General features: G+C 36.3%; 2 protein-coding genes across 4 annotated transcripts in view; one reads left to right on the top strand and one right to left on the bottom strand.

The window, feature by feature from the left end:
- CCDC146 (coiled-coil domain containing 146) overlaps nt 1-19,333 on the bottom strand; it is a 192,583-nt gene that overhangs the window by 87,924 nt on the left and 85,326 nt on the right. The window lies entirely within an intron of this gene.
- FGL2 (fibrinogen like 2) lies at nt 9,777-16,021 on the top strand. Its single transcript, XM_045564303.1, has 2 exons — nt 9,777-10,474; nt 12,700-16,021. The coding sequence occupies exons 1-2, from the start codon at nt 9,862-9,864 to the stop codon at nt 13,404-13,406; spliced, it is 1,320 nt and encodes a 439-aa protein (XP_045420259.1). The 5' UTR covers nt 9,777-9,861; the 3' UTR covers nt 13,407-16,021.

The raw sequence follows: 19,333 nt of genomic DNA, 5'->3' as shown, positions 1-19,333 counted from the left end.
GCATTGTACTAGGAATTTTAATGTGGGTAAACTATATTTTTGTAGCATTTTCTCTATAGTCTAGCTACAAATTAAGGGTATTAAAGAGATCAATCTGGAATAGATGGTTTGGAAATTAGGAGACCTAAGAAGCCTCAGTCAGGCTTGGAAAGGTCAGTTAGCTTTTCCCAGGCCTGTTTTCTCATCTGTAAAATGAAGGGGCTGATGTTGATAAGGTATAACATCACTTCCTGAGGTTATATGGCACTGCAAAAAATTAGCTTGAAATGGCTATATAAATATTAAAGTTGCTTTAATAAACTCTAAAAGCTATTTGATCTATTTTATATAAATTAATTCAACTCCCACCTGACAATATTACTTTGTAATTTGCTATAGTAATAGTGTTTTAAGATAAGAAAAACTCAAGAAATTATAATGAATTGAATTGTTATGGTAGCAAATAATTCCACAGCAAAATTCCTTTAAACATTTGGAAATTGTGTATGTTTGCTAAAAATTTACACTGTTTGTTAAGTTAAGCTATTTGGAACTTGGATGTCCTAAAAGTTTATTTAACTTTGTTATTGGGTATTGTAATATTATAAGCCAAAGTTTACTAACAAGAGCTTTTTAACAAAAATGCTTATTAACAAGATTGGCCACTGTCAAAATGATGGAAAAGGCATTTATCTTTGCCGCCCTAATTCTCTGATTCCAATGATGTCCCCTGACTTTTTTCTTTCTATATCCACTCTGGGGAAAAACATTAGCTTTGCATATAGACTTAATATCTTCATTAAACAGAACATATAGTCAGCTCCTACACCATGATTTACAATTTCTCTTCTTCCCTTTCCCACTCACTTTCCCTTGCTTCTCTCTTCTCTGTCTCTTTAATTTTTACCCCACTATCTTCATCTCTCTGGATTCTACTTCATTTCACTCTGCTATATTTCTGTCTTTTATGTTTGGGTGGGAATTGGAGGGGAAAATTAGAGAAGACAGGCCACATAATAAGCATCAGATGTTCGCTATTTGCGGAGCCATGAAGAAGTGCAACTTAAATGTGCCCTAGATTCTTCAAGTCAGGCCAGGCTCCTTTTCTGGTGCTTGCCTTATAAAGGAAAAAATTAAAATCTCCCAATATATATGTTTCTCAGTTGCTACAAAGCAGTTTCTTCTCCCTCCCTACCTCCAGTGCTTCCTATTGCAGAAGCAAAGAAATAAAAAGGAGGGCGGGGGCAGGGGGGGAAGGGAAAACAGCAAACATAAAAAGCAAAAGTTTTAATCTATTTACCTCCTATAGTTTTATATTTCCAATGCTGTAGGGCTATATCTTTATTCTGTGTTACAGTAATTAAAGTCATGAGCTGCAAAACGATGTTTCAATCAACAACAGTGGCCCCATAAGATTTTATCATATTTTTATTACTGTATCTTTTCTATGTTTAGATATGTTTAGATGTGCAAATATTTACCATGGTATTACAACTGCCTACAGTATTCAGTACCGTAACCTGCTGTACAGGTTTGTAGCCCAGGTACAATAGGCTATGCTATAAAGCCTAGGTGTGTGGAAGACTATGCCATCCAGGTTTGTGTAAGTGCACTCTATGGTGTTTGCACAACAACAAAATTGCCTAATGATGCATTTCTCAGAAACTATCCCTGTCATTAATCAACTCATGACTGTATTTATAGACTCTGTGCCACCTTTGTAGTATAATTTAGAAAAAAAATACTCTAAAAGTGGCCATTTCAGAGTTAACAAAAAGTTAACTAACAATGATGTGGCAAAATGGAAAGGAATTGAGGGGTTCACAAAAGATGTCCTTACTGAACCCCACACTAACACCAAATATGTTGCCTCTGCCCAAGATGGGCTCTGGCTTGAAATGCATTGCTCTGCAACTTAAAGCTCCACAAAGTCAGGGATGTGTCTGTTTTTTTACCCTTGTCATCCTCAGTGTTAGGACAGAGCCCAGTCCAATAAATGCAAAATAAGTATTTGTTGAATGGATGAACAGCTAAAAAGAAGTAGATCTATTGGAATTAATGATATAATTAAAGAATATATATTTATGTTTATATCTTGATCTGCTTTGCTATTATATGGCTTCTAATTGGTAACATTTAGAATCATAAAATGTTACACCCAAAAAGGACTTTACAGATCTCTAATCTGACTGTTGTATATTACAGATGAGAAAACTAAGACCTGGCTTCCTAAGGCCTTGTTAAGTGGCAAGAGAGTTAGTGATTCTTCACCAAGAACATGAACGGGTTCAGTGACTACCACTCTAAGGCTCTTTTCACTCTGTCACAGCTTGCTATTTTTTGAGATGTTCACAGTAATAAATGGAGATTTATTTTAAATCTTTATTTATATGTGACTGACACAATTTACATGTCTATTTTGTCACCTCTTTGTGCAACAGCAATTGTTGCAGCTGAACTTCGTATCAATTATTAAAACACATGTCATATTTATACATATAAACATGATAAAATAATTGTGTTAAATACACAGGCAGAAGAAGCTGTGACAAATAATGGTGGATAGTTTAAAATTAACAAAATAAGGGCCAAGAAATTTTACAGCTGTTGATAATGATCATGAAGTAGTTTTGTTCTGCCCTGAAAAGTTTTCACTGCAAACAACAGGAAATGACTCAAATGATAGATAATATCAAACTAGAAGCAGAACAAGAAATACACTAAATAAGATAATGCTATACCTCAGAATGCTATACTTTAAATCATGTTTAAAAAGATTTCCTTAGAAGAACTTAGATGAGAACTACAGATGGGTTTCAATGTTAATATTAAAATTGAAATATTTACTCCATTTCATAAATTTTCTTTAGTTACCAGAACAGCGGAAATGGCCTTTAAATTGACATTTATTGAGAATTCACATGCTGACATATGTATCTCATAAAATAAACTTAAGAGTCTAAAGAACAAATTTCAAAGAATGTAAGACAGGCATTTAAAAGATATGCATTCACCATGAAATTATTCAGTTAGCATGGAATTAGTAGTTTAATATTTTTTACTTTTCCATAATAGTTTAATTAAGCAGCACACTATTCTTATGAATAAATTGAAATATGAAAATAAATTCCTAAGCTAAATTTTATGATTAAATGTATGTTTATGTGGATTATATAACATATATATCACATGAAATTATATAACATTATATAGCATATCCATGTAATGTTATATATTATATAAATTCATATTTATATATTATTTCAATATGTCAAATAAAGACAGATAAACAAAACCCCAAGGAATGCAAGCAATAGAACAGGTAAAACCAAATTAACCATCTCAGCTTAGAATAAATGTTTAGGCATTCCCAGGTATTTAAAGCCATGAATTTTGTAACAACATACAGTCAATCTTCATTATTCATAGACTGTCTTTATGATTTGCCTGCTCTCAAAAATTTATGTGTAACCCCAAAATTAATACTTGTGGCTTCTCTGGATCATTTATGGACACATGGAGAGCAGCAAAAAATTTTGAGTTGCCAAAGCCCATATTGCCAGCTGAAGTCGAAGAAGGTAACTCTCTGCCTTCTTTTTTAGATCTCATACCATAAATAAGTATCTTTTTTGTAGTCTATTTAGTGCCATGGTTTTTTCACATTGTTGTGCTTTTTGTTGGTGATTTCACTGTTTAAAATAGGCACTGAGCATAGTGCTGAAGTGCTGTCTTGAGGTAAGCTCAAGAGAGCTGTGATGTGCCTTATGGAGAAATTACATGAGTTAGATAAGCTTCCTTCAGGCTTGAATTATAGTTCTGTTGGCCATGAGTTCTGTGCTAATGAATCAACAATATATATTCAATAAGATGTCTTTAAACAGAATCACACCTAAAATAAACTTATATATTGATTAACAAAAATGATAGTACCAGAGGCTCATAGAAACCTAAATCTAGGAACAATGATTCAGTATTTGCTAATTCAGAATTCATGCTGACTTTATATAAAATAACTACCATTCATAATGAAAAACGAAGGCAAAATTCAGAAAGCCACAATTTGATTTTTCTAATTTCTTTGACTTTATTGTTTTGTTTTAGGAATATGAAAAGAAACTTAAGGTCAATCTCCAATACAAGAAATAAAGGTAAATATATTTTGTTTCCTAAACATTGGTTATATAAAACTTTCTAAGTCTCTAAAAATTTATGGAGATGACAGTAAAGTTAGATGCCATGTTCCATGAAATTCTTGGATCCTCCATGATCCCTGGTTTGGTGTGGAGTACGTAACAAAAAGATCTTGTTGACAGATATTGACTGATGGACATTCCAAGACTCTGGTAGAATATTCCAGTTCTATAAGTTCTTTTTTTTTTTTTGATGTTTGTAAATTTCTTTTTATTTATTTATTTATTTATTCAGGATATTATGGGAGTACAAACATTTTGGTTACATGTAATGCTGTTTGTCCCATCCAAGCCAGGGCTACAAGTGTGTCCCTCCCCCCATACAGTGCTTTCTGCTTCCATTAGTTGTGAATTATCTCCCCCACCCCACCCTGACTGGCACCCAGTGAGTATCACTACCATGTGAACTACTTAGTGTTGGGCAGTTAGTACCAATTTGATGGCGAGTACATGTGGTGCATGTTTTTCTATCCTTGTGATACCTCACTTCAAAGGATGGGCTCAATCTCTATCCAGGATAATATAAGAGGTGCTAGATCACCATTGTTTTTTGTAGTTGAGTAGTATTCCATAGTATACATATACCACATTTTATTAATCCACTCATGTATTGATGGGCGTTTGGGTTGTTTCCACATCTTTGCAATTGTAAATTGTGCTGCTATAAACATTTGAGTGCAGATGTCTTTATTACAGAAAATGTCTTTTTTTCCTTTGGGTAGATGCCTAGTAGTGGGATTGCTGGATCAAATGGTATTTCTATTTTTAGCTCTTTGAGTTATCTCCAAATTACTTTCCACAGGGGTTGTACTAATTAGCAGTCCCACCAGCAGTATAAGAGTGTTCCTATCTCTCCACATCCACACCAGCATTTGTTATTTTGGGCCTTTTGATAAGGGCCATTCTTACTGGACTTAGGTGACATCTCATTGTAGTTTTGATTTGCCATTTCCCTAATGATTAGAGATGTTGAACACTTTTTCATATGTTTGGCTGGCCATTAATCTGTCTTCTTTTGAAAAGTTTCTGTTGCCCATTTTTATTGATGGGCTTGTTTGATTTTTTCTTGTTGATTTTCTTAAGTTCTATATAGATTCTTATTATCAGATCTTTATCAGATGTGTAGAAAGCAAATATTTTTTCCCATTCTGTAGGTTGTCTATTTGTTCTAATGATAGTTTCTTTGGCTGCGCAGAAGCTTTTTGATTTGATCAGGTCCCATTTGTTTATTTTTGTTGCTAGTTCTATAAATTCTCACCTGAGAATCCCTAGATACCCCCACTGAAGACTTGGGCTTCAGCACATCAAATAACTGTATGTTCTGTGGTCTCATTAATAGTGGATTAGTGGATTTGGCTGTTTCTGCCCTATACTTCAGTTGGTCTAGAAGCCTTAAGGATTCACATAATAGATATTTCATGGTAGGTCCATACTGCAGGGATTTCTAGTCTGAATCTCTTCATCTATGCCAGAATGAAGCACTTCATCTATGCCAGAATGAAGCAAGACATACCAAAGAACCTACCAACTATTATTCTAGCTTTAACTAAAATCAGACAATTCTTGATCTCTCTCTCTGGGTTGCTGATATCATGATTTTGTTTAAAGTTCTTCCCATGAAATTTATGATGAATAAGGACTAAGACCTCTAGGGAATATTAAAGTAAACATCATTTACTGTTGACATTTCAAATCAAGTAGTTTAAAAAGTGAATGTTTTAATTTTCTTATCAGAAAAGCACATACTCCCTAAGGAACAATCAAAGGTTCCTGAACTTAATAAATCAGAAACCACAAATATGTTAAATTAATAAGCTTAATATCAATGAAAAGATCTCAATACTACAAATAACAATTGTTGTTAAATTTATTTACTTTCTTTGGTACAAATAGAAATATAAAGGATTTCTTTAAAACTATATTAGGGGAAACAAAAATTTATTTTAGGAATCTGAGGTATAGACAATGCAGATTCTCTCTTAAATATACTTTGTATTAAAAAAAGTCCAAACATGTTGTGAATTTAGCCTAATCAAAGTAATTTTCATACATGACTTATAGAAACAAATCTTGCTACTTGAAAATCCCACCATGTTTTGGTATCAAACAATTTGTTTAGATTTAAAAAAAATATATCCATGAGTGAATATAATGTGTCAGTGCTGCATTGAGGGCAGATTTGGGATAGAAAGGAAGATTCTGATATTGCCATGAGGAATCAGTAGCCAATACTAGGAGTCAGGGCAGCTTAGCATAAAAGAATCCAGAAAGGCTTTCAGCAAGAGGGAGGAGACAAAGTCAGAGGATGGGAATTCCACAGGACTCAAGGACAAGGAAGTCAGCTCTTCAGGTTTTGATTTTCTGATGGCCTCTTCCTTCCTGAAATCACCTCCCCTGGTGTTCATGGCTCTCCTGTCCTCTCCTGGTTTTCGTCCTATTTCTTTGACCATCCTTTTGGTTCCTGTGATTTCAAATTGACATCTACATCTATTCTGTGCTGATTTTCATACCCAGAGGCCCAGCTGTTTTCCTAGTTATTTCTATTTGGTGGGCTGTCAATGATTAAAATTCAATGTACTGAAAATGGAAATACTACACTCTCCCAAACCTACCGTTCCCTCTCCACCATTACCATGACATTACTTAACTGCAATCAGAGTCATACTTCAGAGCTCTCCTTCCATTCTCCCCTCCTTCCATTTTTTAATGGCTCACCTGATCCTATGGCTTCTACCACTCCCTGGCAATAACATCTTCATCCCCTTTACCACCCTCCTGCCACCATGCTGGTTCACGTCTCACCTGGTGCCTGCTGCCTCACTACTGCCTCTCACCTAGAACACCACTTCCCACTAGTTTCTAGCAAAGATTCACTCCTAAAGGTCGTCCCAGGGGTGGAAAACAGGATTCTATTTTCGTTGCTCAAAAACCTTCAGTGTCTTCCCATGGATCTAAGCATTGATGTACGTACCAGGCTCTCCACACGGTTCTAATATATCTTCCCCATATTATCTTTCCTCCTATGTGACAGCGTGGAACAAGAGAAAAGACGTAAACTTTGGAGTCAGATGCAGATTCAAATTCCAGCTCTGTCTCTTAAAAACTGTTAAACCAAAACTAAAAACTGTTAAATGACCAGGCAAGTCATTGACTGCTCTGAGTCCTTTGCTCATCTGCAAGTGCAAGTAGTAATTGTAGAGATAGCACAACACTTTCTGCTCCCGTGGGTTATAAACTCATCAGGCGAGTTGAGCCTCTCTCATGTGGTAGTCACTTAGCATCTGCCTTGTAGTCACCGGCTAATGATTTTTTTAAATTGAAAACCCAGAGGATGACTTACTATGTGTCGATCAAACTGGTTAATAGAGCAGTTCTCTACCTTTACTTGGGGAATTTCCTATGGATCCTGAAAGGACAAGAGCCAGTTCCCCAAGTACATCCAAGCTTTTTAGGTGGAACTATGCCACTGGCCCTTGGCTAAGGGCAGTGTGCAGAGCTCAAGAATCAGCAGCAGTGCTTGGAAAGCAAATCTCCGATTTAAAGAACGACTCCAAAGTACAAGAGAGTCAGAAAGTTGCACTTCTGTTAGGTTTAGAAACTTTTAAAAGTGCTTAGGATTTCACATGCAAGTCCATTATGAAGGAAATACAAGGTCCTCAATGCCTCTTTCTATGAAGGAAAAAGGGATTTTTGTCTGGTTTGTTTGCTAGCATAGCCCAAGTTCCTAGAATAGAATCTCACATGCAGAGGGTGCCTAGTCAATATATAATGAAGGAATAAATGAATGAGTGAATGAAAGCAGCTGTGGCATGCATCTTACATATGCTATAGCACAGTGCTGAGCACACAGGAGAGCCTTAATACTCGACTAACTGAATATAAAGATTTATATCCTAACCAGTCTAGAGCATTTAATAAAGTACCAGAAACTAAACATCACTCCTATATATTTCCCTTTTATAAAATATTTTAACCTATATTATCACCATTCTCTTTCTAAAATTATCTAATCATTTATTTCTCACCTCACAATGGGGGTGTATCACAGCTTGAAAGTGGGTGAGGAGAGAGAAATGAAATTAGGAAATTAAGTAGATATTTTTAGCTGGAGAGTTAAAAATTGTCTAAAATTGGTTTGAATACATTGAATGGAATGAAGAAAAACAAATGATTTTTAAAATGCTGTAAAAAGATGGAGGAAAATGAGTCATAAGGTGTGTAGAATTTGTTTGACAAATGTGTTTGGAAAGAATGTCACATTTATATAATGCATTTTTTTTCCCCGTAAGCACTCAAAGTTTTTGTAACTGTCATTCCTGTATGAAGGAAGAATAGATAAATTCCTCTGCTACAGGTGCAAGAACAAAGGCTCAGTAAAGTTAATGATCTATATTTACAATCAGAGGTAGAGCCGGGGTTGGAAGCCAGGTCTCCTGAGTATTCTAGATACAGTCATGGGAGCTTGAAGTGAGCCTGCTACACTTCAAGAACACGAATAGGGTTTGGCTAGAATGAAGGGGGTATATGGAAAAGTCACAGGAAATTGGGTTAAAGAAACAAACATGAGATAGATTACAGAGTGTTTTAAGTAATACAATAAAGAATTTGGATTTTTATCCATGTCAGTCATTTTGAAATTATTTTTAAAGCAATAAAATCCTTCTTTAATAAGACATCTGACATGAGATGTTGATATGCATTAAAAGGAGGTGGTTTCTCCAACTGAAGCCGGTCCCCCTTCCTCTCCTCAGTCTCTGAGGAGAAAAGTTTGGAAACTGTCACTAGTGCTGACATGTTTTGAACAAGGCGATATACCAAGTGGCCTAGAGAGCAGGTGGGGACAGAAGTAAGAGGCCTGCCTGTCTGGCCTGCCATGGGAGGGAGAAACGTCAGAACAGAAACTGAACGGCTCAGAGATGCCAGTACAATTAGAGAATGGTGACGGGCAAAGGAGGCAGCTGCTGGTGTTGATGGAAGACAATGATGTGCTTTTAAATATGTTTTAGGCAATTGGATATTTATGTACACTACCCTATGGTTAAAGGAAAAGAAAGCAGCACTCTTTTCCTCTACTAGTTTTCTTCTTTTTCAAATAGATGAAGTCAAAGTCCATTGCAAGACTCAGAAAGGTGCACTTTGTTATATTTAGAAACTTTTAAAAGTGTTTAAGATTTCACCTGAAAGTCCAACGAGCAGAAAATACAGGTTCCTCAATGTGCCCTTCTAAGAAGGAAAAAGGACTGTTTCTATTTCAGTAACATTTCTGTTCTTCAAACAGTTTGGATAATCAGCACATTAATTATAATCTCTAAGAACTATTTTTCCAACAGAGTTAAGTATAATTAAATGATTTACTTCAAACATACGTATACCAAATTGTTTTCGAAATGCAAGACTTTTCTTGTGCTTTATAAATCATGAATGTGAATGTTATTGAGTATGTGCATCCGACTTGGCTACAATAATTCTGATGCATATTATTTTGATTGAGACTAAATTACAGTTTTTTTTTTTTTTTTGGCAAAAGTGCATTCGATGAGGACGACCTCTTCTTCCTGTGCGTTTCTGCAACTTGTGATGCAAACGCTCCCGCCCTTTTCTGGGAACGCAGAAAGCCTGACTCAGGCAGCTGCGGCTATTAAAGCGGCTGCAGCGCTGCTGGCTCCCTGCTGGGGCGAGCGGCGCCGCGGAGATGAAGCTAGCTGGCTGGTGCTGGCTGAGCTCAGCTGTCCTTGCCACCTACGGTGTTCTGGTGGTGGCCAACAATGAAACAGAGGAAATTAAAGACGGAAGAGCACAGGACACCTGCCCGGTGAGACTAGAAAGCAGGGGCAAATGCGACGAGGGAGGGGAGTGCCCCTACCAGGTGAACCTGCCCCCGCTGACTATTCAGCTCCCGAAGCAGTTCGGCAGGATCGAGGAGGTGTTCAAAGAAGTCCAGAACCTCAAGGAAATCGTAAATACCCTAAAGAAATCTTGCCAAGACTGCAAACTGCAGGCTGACGACAACCGAGATCCAGGCAGGGCTGGACTGCTGGTACCCGGCACGGGAACCCCGGGAGAGGCTGAGAATAACAGAGTTAGAGAACTAGAGAGCGAGGTTAACAAGCTGTCCTCTGAACTAAAGAATGCAAAACAGGAGATCGACGTACTTCACGGTCGCCTGGAGAAGCTGAATCTTGTAAATATGAACAACATAGAAAATTATGTTGATAGCAAAGTGGCAAATCTAACATTTGTTGTCAATAGTTTGGATGGCAAATGTTCCAAGTGTCCCAGCCAAGAACAAATACAGTCACGTCCAGGTATGTATAATAATGTTTTCTTATCATTTGTTCATAGATGTTATATGGCTAGACAGTATCTATAAACATTAACCTGAGAATATAAGTTAACTAGATGACAGATTCAATAAGCCTTTTATTCATCAAGGTGTACAGGAAAAACATATCTTCTCAATGTGACCGTAGAAATGACATGTGACCTAATTATAAAAATCATGATTAGTTCTGTAACCATAAGAAAGCACTTTCAAGATTTTATTTACTAATGCCAGACCGACACACAAGCAGAAGGAGGGGGTGGGGGCAGTGGGGGGGGGAGAAAGAGACTTTCTTAATGTTTTAGTACATTTAACTTATCTATCTCTTCACTAAGGTGTTTGAAAACAATAAAGATAAGGCAGTGTTCGCAGTTGTGCTTTGTTCATTGGAAATCAGTTTTTCTTATGGTTGGCATCGAGAAAAGGACAAGTCCCTCTTGAAAGATTTTGGAAAGTAATCTGTAGTTCATAATCCCACATATCTATAAAAATGAGAGATTGTATAGATGGAATAAAATCAGCTTCATGTGGGTATAAAACTTTTTGCTTTGAGAACTAGTGGCAGAAAAATGTTTTAAGGGGAGAGTTTTGGCATGCCACTTAAGGGAAGGAGTACATTTTTATTTCTATCTCTTTTACCTTAAGCTAGAATTCAAGGATATAAAAATAGAACTCATCCTCACCATCTAAGTGACTTGAATTAACTTTAATAAATATATGTGAAGGACCACAGACCTAACTACCTACTCTGCCCATGAACTAACAGTGACATTGGTTCCCCCAAACCATGGCTTTCCACCTGAGTTCCTGGGACTGCTGCAGATGGTCTTGTTACACTTTGGAAAGCCATCTCTGCGTTAGACCTCTACTTACCATAAATGTGAGGTGGAAGGGACATGTAGAGATCACTTTCACTGGAGCAAGTACCTCAGGCATGCTCCACCCCCAGGGAATCTGCCAGTGAAAGTGGGCCCTGGTTCCAACGAACACTGTTAACAACCCTGGCAGCCTGTACCTCCATGTACCCTGCACATTGCAAATCAGAGGTCCACATTTTAGGAGACATCACTGGGTGCACGTTAGATTTGATGGTGCGTAACAACATATGATGATATTAACAAGACTATTATTCTATTTTTCTCCTTAAAGTTTTTGGGAAATACCTGAATATTCTGAGTTCTAAATATACATGAATAGATTTTTGTGACTTATGGTATTCTTATATTAAAATTACCTTATCTGTCACAAATTTTTATAAAAATTATCTGGCAGTAAATACCTGCCTTGATTCCTACAGAACTCTGTTAACTGATTATTACACTCATTCTGAACATAATCACCTGCCATTTCTTTCTAGAAACCAAACATGTGAAATAGTGGCTAAATACTTTCCTGGGTAATTAAATTCAGAACAAGAATATTGATATATTATTGAAGAAAGATTTCACTTGAGCTTCTTTATATAGTTGTCAAGTAAATGTGAATTTATGATCAATGCTGCACATTAGAATTTTAATGCATCACTTGGAACATATCCTATCCAACTTTCCTACAGCAGAGACTATCAGCCCATTTAGGTGAAAGGAAATAGAAGTCTGTGTTTCCTCTGTATGCATGGAATGCAATTCTAGGATAGTTGGTATCATCTGAATTTTAAGACCAAGGAATATAATGTTTATGAAAATAAGCTTTGCTGCCAACCAGATCTAAGTTCATGTCCTGGCTCTGCCACTCAATGCTTGTGTGAACTTGGGCAAGCCACTGATCCCCTTTAAGCCTAAATATTCTCACCTGCAGATTAGTAAGAATACTTACATCATAAGGCTGATGTGCACATTAACTGAGAAAATGTTATCCAATCTTTGGTAGAGTGCCTAGACTAGAACATATAGGTAACCCTCACTAAATATAGTAACTTACTAAAACTATGACTTTTACTTATCTTTTTCTTGTTGTTTGTTGTTGATGTTGTCACTATTAGTACCAACCAAGAGTATATTAGGAGGGCCCTTTCTGCTTTTTAATGTCAGATTCTTGTTCTGAGGCCTTCACAAGCATTTGCTAAACAGATTCAAGTACATTTAGCAGAGGAAAGTTTCATTATTGCCATTGATTGAATTACCAAGCCGCTTTTGTACGTGTAAAGAATTCTTTGGATGTATAGTTTTTCTTAACAAAATCCAATGCCTTCTTTTCTTCCCCCTTCAGTTCAACATCTAATATATAAAGATTGTTCTGACTACTACGCAATAGGCAAAAGGAGCAGTGAGACCTACAGAGTAACGCCTGACCCCAAAAACAGTAGCTTTGAGGTTTTCTGCGACATGGAGACCCAGGGGGGAGGCTGGACTGTGCTGCAGGCGCGTCTCGACGGAAGCACCAACTTCACCAGGACGTGGCGAGACTACAAAGCAGGCTTCGGAAACCTCAGAAGAGAATTTTGGCTGGGCAACGATAAAATTCATCTTCTGACTAAGAGTAAGGAAATGATTCTGAGAATAGATCTTGAAGATTTTAATGGTGTTAAACTCTACGCCTTGTATGATCAGTTTTATGTGGCTAACGAGTTTCTGAAATACCGTTTACACGTTGGTAACTATAACGGCACCGCTGGCGATGCCTTACGTTTCAATAAACATTACAACCATGATCTCAAGTTTTTCACCACCCCAGACAAAGACAATGATCGATATCCTTCTGGGAACTGTGGGCTCTACTACAGTTCAGGCTGGTGGTTTGATGCATGTCTTTCTGCAAATTTAAATGGCAAATATTATCACCAAAAATACAGAGGTGTCCGCAATGGGATTTTCTGGGGCACCTGGCCTGGTATCAGTGAGGCACACCCTGGTGGCTATAAGTCCTCCTTCAAAGAGGCCAAAATGATGATTAGACCCAAGCACTTTAAGCCATAAATTGCTAGCGCTCATGCCTCCAGGTATTCATTACCTAATAGGGCAATCAATTATTTAAGCAGTTTAGAATATGCCTTGTTTTGTATTCTTTTTCCATGGCTCAGAGGTAAAAATTTACCTCTGAGTAGTAGCTTCTTATGCTGCAAAGCATTTGAAATAAAGCTGAAAAATAATACATTTTAAAGGAGTCCTTTTTTGCCATTAAGCTGTTATCCAGTGAAAACTTGCAAGCAATTGGGAATGTTGAGAATTATACATTAGATTTATAATTCTTTTCGTTTCTATTAATTGAAAACTTTTCTATTACTTGTATTGCTGGCTACAATTAAAAATAGTGTTTATTCAGCAGGCTAGATTCTACACAAATAATCTGAACTTAGGCTGTGACTTAAGCACATCTTTTCAAGCTACAATTATTTGGATAATCTTCTATCTGAGATAAACTGACTCAATTTATGGTATTTACTCTGGGTCAGGAAGACCCTATAATAGCATTTTCGTTCCCAGATTAAGGGAAATAATATACAGAATTAAAGCTGTTCATATATTATTGATGAAATGTAAAATATTTGTCATTTGAAATATTTTAAACTGTGGTAGCTTCGTGTCACCCATAAAAGCATTTAGGAAATAGTGTAACCTTAAAGACCATGGTTTAAATGTAATCCATTGTTTATAATTCAGATGTTTGATTGTTGAAAACTGCTTTAACATGAAAATTAGCTTCCTCTGCTTGAACAACAGTTGTTAATTTAAAATTGTTCACTACTGTGCTAGACTACTGGTAGGCTTTCTTTTGTGGGGCCAGGTGTGGGTGGGGAATTCATTTATTTATAGGCTATAATACTCTGAAGGCCAATTTTATATCCAAAGCAATAATATCATTAAGTGGTTTACTTCATAGAAAGCTAAGTTTTCTAGGACAAACAGATAAATGTATTTATTGAAAACATGAATTTTAAAACACACAGAATAGTTAAAATATTATATGTTGCAACCCTAACTGGTGGATTGACTATTTTACTATCAGAAATGAAAGATAGGTATTTATTTTTCTAACCAAAGTATCTGTAGCTTTTATAATTCATTAATTCTGGGATGCTAAGTATCATATTAAAAAATGATAAAAAATGTTTAATTTCATTATTATAAAAATGGATCATTTCTGAGAGAACAGCCGTATTCTGCATGTTTAAAAAAACTCTAGAGTAAAATTTGAAGTAACTCACTGTACTGTATGTGAGTCATAGCAATAAATCTTATCTTTAATTTCTGGTGTCTGTTTCTAATACACTAACCAGGTTTAAAATATACTTACAAAGATGCATCTTTACTCGTTATTTGAAAATGATTAAGGAGGACAGTTGCTTCAGATAACAAATTAATTTTTCAAATATTAATCCCTAATAGAAAGTTTTAATCGAAAAGAAGCAAGATATTCCTTTAAAAATATATAACACACAGGTTTTCAGGTAAACATGAAAATTAAGTTATTATGAATACTATTAAAAAATGTTAAAGAGAAATGGAAATAGAATTAAATGACCAAAATGTAAAATATAGATTTCAAAGACTGTGTATCTACTAAGTGGGATACCAAATGTAAATGATGTAACTGATTTTCTCTTTTTTTTTGCTTTTTAAAAAAGACTAAAAAAATTTTGATATTATACAGTGTATTTGTTTCCAATAAGGGCATTTTCATTTACTCTATATAATTATAAATATATGTATAAGTAAATTCTGTGATCAAAAATGGACTTATCACAAGATAAAGTTCTAAAAAATATATGCTCATATACAGAGTGTATATTGATTTAATGGGAACTAGGTATCATTTCAGGAGAATTTGGCAAATAATTCATTAATCCACGTAAATATTCAAAAGCTTGTTGTTCTGTCTTTCCAGATAGGGATGGATCCTTTCCTTATTCAAAGGATCAAAATTTTATTTTCCATTATACTTTTATGTCACTTTTCTAATAAATTCTGTAACGTAGAAATTGCTTTTCAGAATCATTTCATGTCACTCAGTATAAAATATATTCTAGACTTTGATACCATCTTTAACATGTTCATGGAAACAGATTGTATCTGAGAGAGTCTTTTGCCTTTAACATAACTATTCACTAATACATGCTAATATTAATAAATGTGGATTGACTATTTACAAACATAATGTTTAGAGTCTTATCTTGGTTCCATTTGATGGCTAATATTTGTTATGTTAATTAAGACTTTATTTCTAAATATTATCATTCTTTGAAAATATTTACTGAAACTGGATCTATAGAAATTCCAGGTGGAGCTGATTTACCTATAATTGTGAAAAAAGTCAAATTTTACTTGTAAGTAGTAACATTCCAAATGGATTAATGACACATCTGTCCAATAAATAACAAGCTTACATATACAAAACATAAGAAGTATCTGAGCAATAAAATTTGCTGGTCCTTACTTTTGAATAGCTACCCAAGAAAAGGTTTTCAAGGTAAAAGTGATAGGTAATATCATCACAATAAGCTCTTGTTTAAAATGGTTTTCTTTTTTACGTATAATTAGGTTTATGTTTCATGTCTTTTTAAAACTTTGTAAAATAAAAGATTTAGTCTTCATATCTTTTTATTCTTCAATGTGGAAACATTAAATATTATTGTTTGTAAGATATTTATGTATTTACTCTTATCTGAAAAGTTATCTGTAAGATATTTATGTATTTACTTAATCTAGACAATATCCTTGACTCTTTGAAGACTTTAACGAATACTGTTTCATTAACCGGAAGATAGAAGCAAATATTGGAACGCTATGGTCTTATTTCCCTCTAGAATACTGTTGAAACATCTAAAACACAAAAGTTTCAGTTTCATTTTGTGGCATTCAATTCCATTTCCTCTTTTTCCATCATCATTGTTGCTGCTCTGGTTAACCCTCATCATCTCCTTAGGATAATGCAAATGCTTCCTAATAGTAGCTTATTCCTGTCCATCTTTCACATCACTTGCAGAAAGATCATTCAAAAATACAATTTTGATCATTTTATCGTCCTGCTTAGGACTTTCAACTACTCCTATTTCCTGTAAGATAAAATCCATCAAATAACCCACTTGTCCACGAACTGATTTCTTCCATTACTCACACTCCTGCCATTCCAAATGCATGGTTATGCTCAAACCAACCATGTTTTCTCTCGGCTTCACTACTTTGCAAGTACTGTCCCCTTGGTCCTGATAGATGCCATCCTTGACCCCCACTGGGTCTTATTTTATCACCCATGATTAAGAGCAGGGACTCAGGAGCCAAACTTCCTAGTTGAATTTCAGTTCCACTATTTGCAAGCTGTATGATCACGGGCAAGTCATTCAATCTTAATGCTCTTTGGTTCCTTCAATAATAAGATAGGGACAATAATAGAATCTGCCTGATGGAGTTATTTAGAGGATTAAATGAAATAACATATGTAAAGCACCTAGAACATACATATGTATTTAAAGTGTTCCTCCCCACTCCCTCCTGCTGTTATCTCTTCTAGGCAGACTTCCCTGATGATATGAGGTGATGTTTGGCACCTCTCTTCTTTGATCATATACATTCTGTATATTCCTTATTATACATTACATCATTCAATAATTGTCTAGGTTCTCCCCTGAAATCAGTCTGTTTGAATAGGAGTAAAGGAGATTTGAGATGGGAGTATTGTTACTCCAAGTAGTTAACAATATGTTGCCTAGAGGAAGAGCTATAGTCTAAAGAAGCCAGAGGTATAATTGGGAAAGGAGTGGGTACCAAATCTAGGATTTGAATGATTGTGAACACAGATGAGATGTGATTGACGCCAGATAAGACCACAGCAAGAGAGGATCAGATACAGTAAGTTCTCACTTAACATTGTCAATAGGTTCTTAGGAACTGCAACTTTAAGTGAAACGATGTACTGCATAACAAAACCAATTTTACTATAGGCTAATTGATATAAACAAGAGTTAAGTTCCTACAGCATGCAGTACACAGGGGCAGATGGCTGTACCAGGCTGAACAGTGATTGTTCCACCTGAGTTCCTAAAGAAAAAAGCAGCATTTTTCATACTACTTACACTATATTGTAATTTTGAAATTAATTTTAATATAAAAATCCATGAATCTTTTAATTTTTTTAAAAAAATTATAGATTAGACTCAAGATCCCTTTGCAAACCACCTTCAGTTTCAATCTCCTCCCTCTCCCCAGGGAGCTGAGGTGGCCGGTTCCAAGCTCTCATTTCATTCTGTGTGTTGCCAAATTGCAACGTCTACGAAATCATAGCCTTGCCAGGTCTCCTTTGTTTACTGATTGGAAAGAGGAAATGAGGAGAAATGGGAGTACTTGGAAAACTCCAAGTACCCTGACTTTCCAAATGGAACCTTCCTTGCTCCTTGAAGTTGTTCCTCTCCCAGTGTTTGAAAGGGCTCTTCTCTTGCTGGAAGACACTGTTGCTTTCATTCCTGAGGAACCACTCCTAATTCTCCTTTAGACTCCTCCATCCCACTCCTCAGCATCTACAGATCTGTAATCAAGGCAAGCCCTGGTATCAATTATACAGTCAAATTGGAGGAGAAACTTTTGCTAATTTATATTAGCAGAAGGCTGGGGAAGACATGTAGAGACAGACTGAAGTTGCCTGACCAAGGAAGAAGAAACAATTTTAGATATGACTGAATTTATTGATATAAGCATATTTACTAGAAATTATGAATTTAACAGGCTAGCTTGAGCAGACATGTTTGTTTCTAATAGTTTGCTTATTTAGTTAACACAAACCTAGATTCAATAGCCGCTCATGCTCACTAAAGTTGAAAAGCCAGAGATGGCTTAGAATTCAAAGACTCATGGAGATAGAAATGCTGGGGTAAATTGAGCTTTAAGCCATTCAAAAAGTATTTATTGAGTGTAAACCACATGCCAGTCAGTCTTCTAGGAGGCTGGAGATATAGCAGTGACCAACACAGACAAAAATCCTATACTCATGGAGTTTCCATTTTACCAAAGGAGACAAATAAATAAATATGAAAAATACCATGGATAATTAAGTAGGATAAGGGAGTGCTAGAGAAGGGGGTGCTATTTCATACAGAGCAGTCAGGAGAAGCCTCTTTGTGGAGGTGGCGTTTGAACAGAGACCTAAAGAAATGAGCGTGCGAGCCCCGCAGATCACCAGGATGAGCGTGTTCCGAGCAAAGGGAGCATCAGACGCGGAAGCCCAGAGTCGAGGGAGTGGATGGCATGTTTGAGGGTCAGCAAAGAGGCCCATGGGTAAAAAGCAGAGCCTCTGGGGTGGTGAGGGTATAGGAGATCAGAGAGAGCTTGGGGGTGGGGGAGGGACAAGGGGTGGGGTGCCAGATCATCTAGGCCTTGTGAGCCATGGTAAGGATTGTGCCTTTTACTCCGAGTAGATAAGATCCTTGAGGGTTTTGAGCAGAGGCAGCTCATGATCTCATTCAGTTTTAAAGGGATCACTCTTGTTTCTGAGTGGAGAATAGACTGTAAAAAGACAGGGATTGAAGCAAGGATGCCAGTTGGATAGTATTTGCAATAATCTTGGTGAGAAATGATGAAAGGTTGCAGTGATATGCATCTATTTTGAAGGCAGAGGTGACAAAATTTGCTGATCAAAGGCCAGCCAGCAGTAAATAGTAAAAACAATGAGAGGTGTCGTAGAAAACCACAAGATTTTAGCCTGAGTGACTTTGAAGGATGGAGCTACCAATAACAGAAATGGGGAAATCTGCAGGGGGGCCTTTCCGGAAAGTGAGTGGGGTGGGGTGGGTGGGGCAGGGGGTTGGAATCAGAGGTCTGAACAGTCTAAGTTCAAACAGCTTTAAGACATCCAAATGGACATAGGCATAATGTCTGAAGTTCAGGAAAGACATTGAGGGCTCAGAAAGGCATTT

Source organism: Lemur catta, chromosome 11 (assembly GCF_020740605.2).
Source record: "Lemur catta isolate mLemCat1 chromosome 11, mLemCat1.pri, whole genome shotgun sequence".
Classification (NCBI taxonomy): Eukaryota; Metazoa; Chordata; class Mammalia; order Primates; family Lemuridae; genus Lemur; species Lemur catta.
This window is presented reverse-complemented; position numbering and strand designations above follow the sequence as displayed.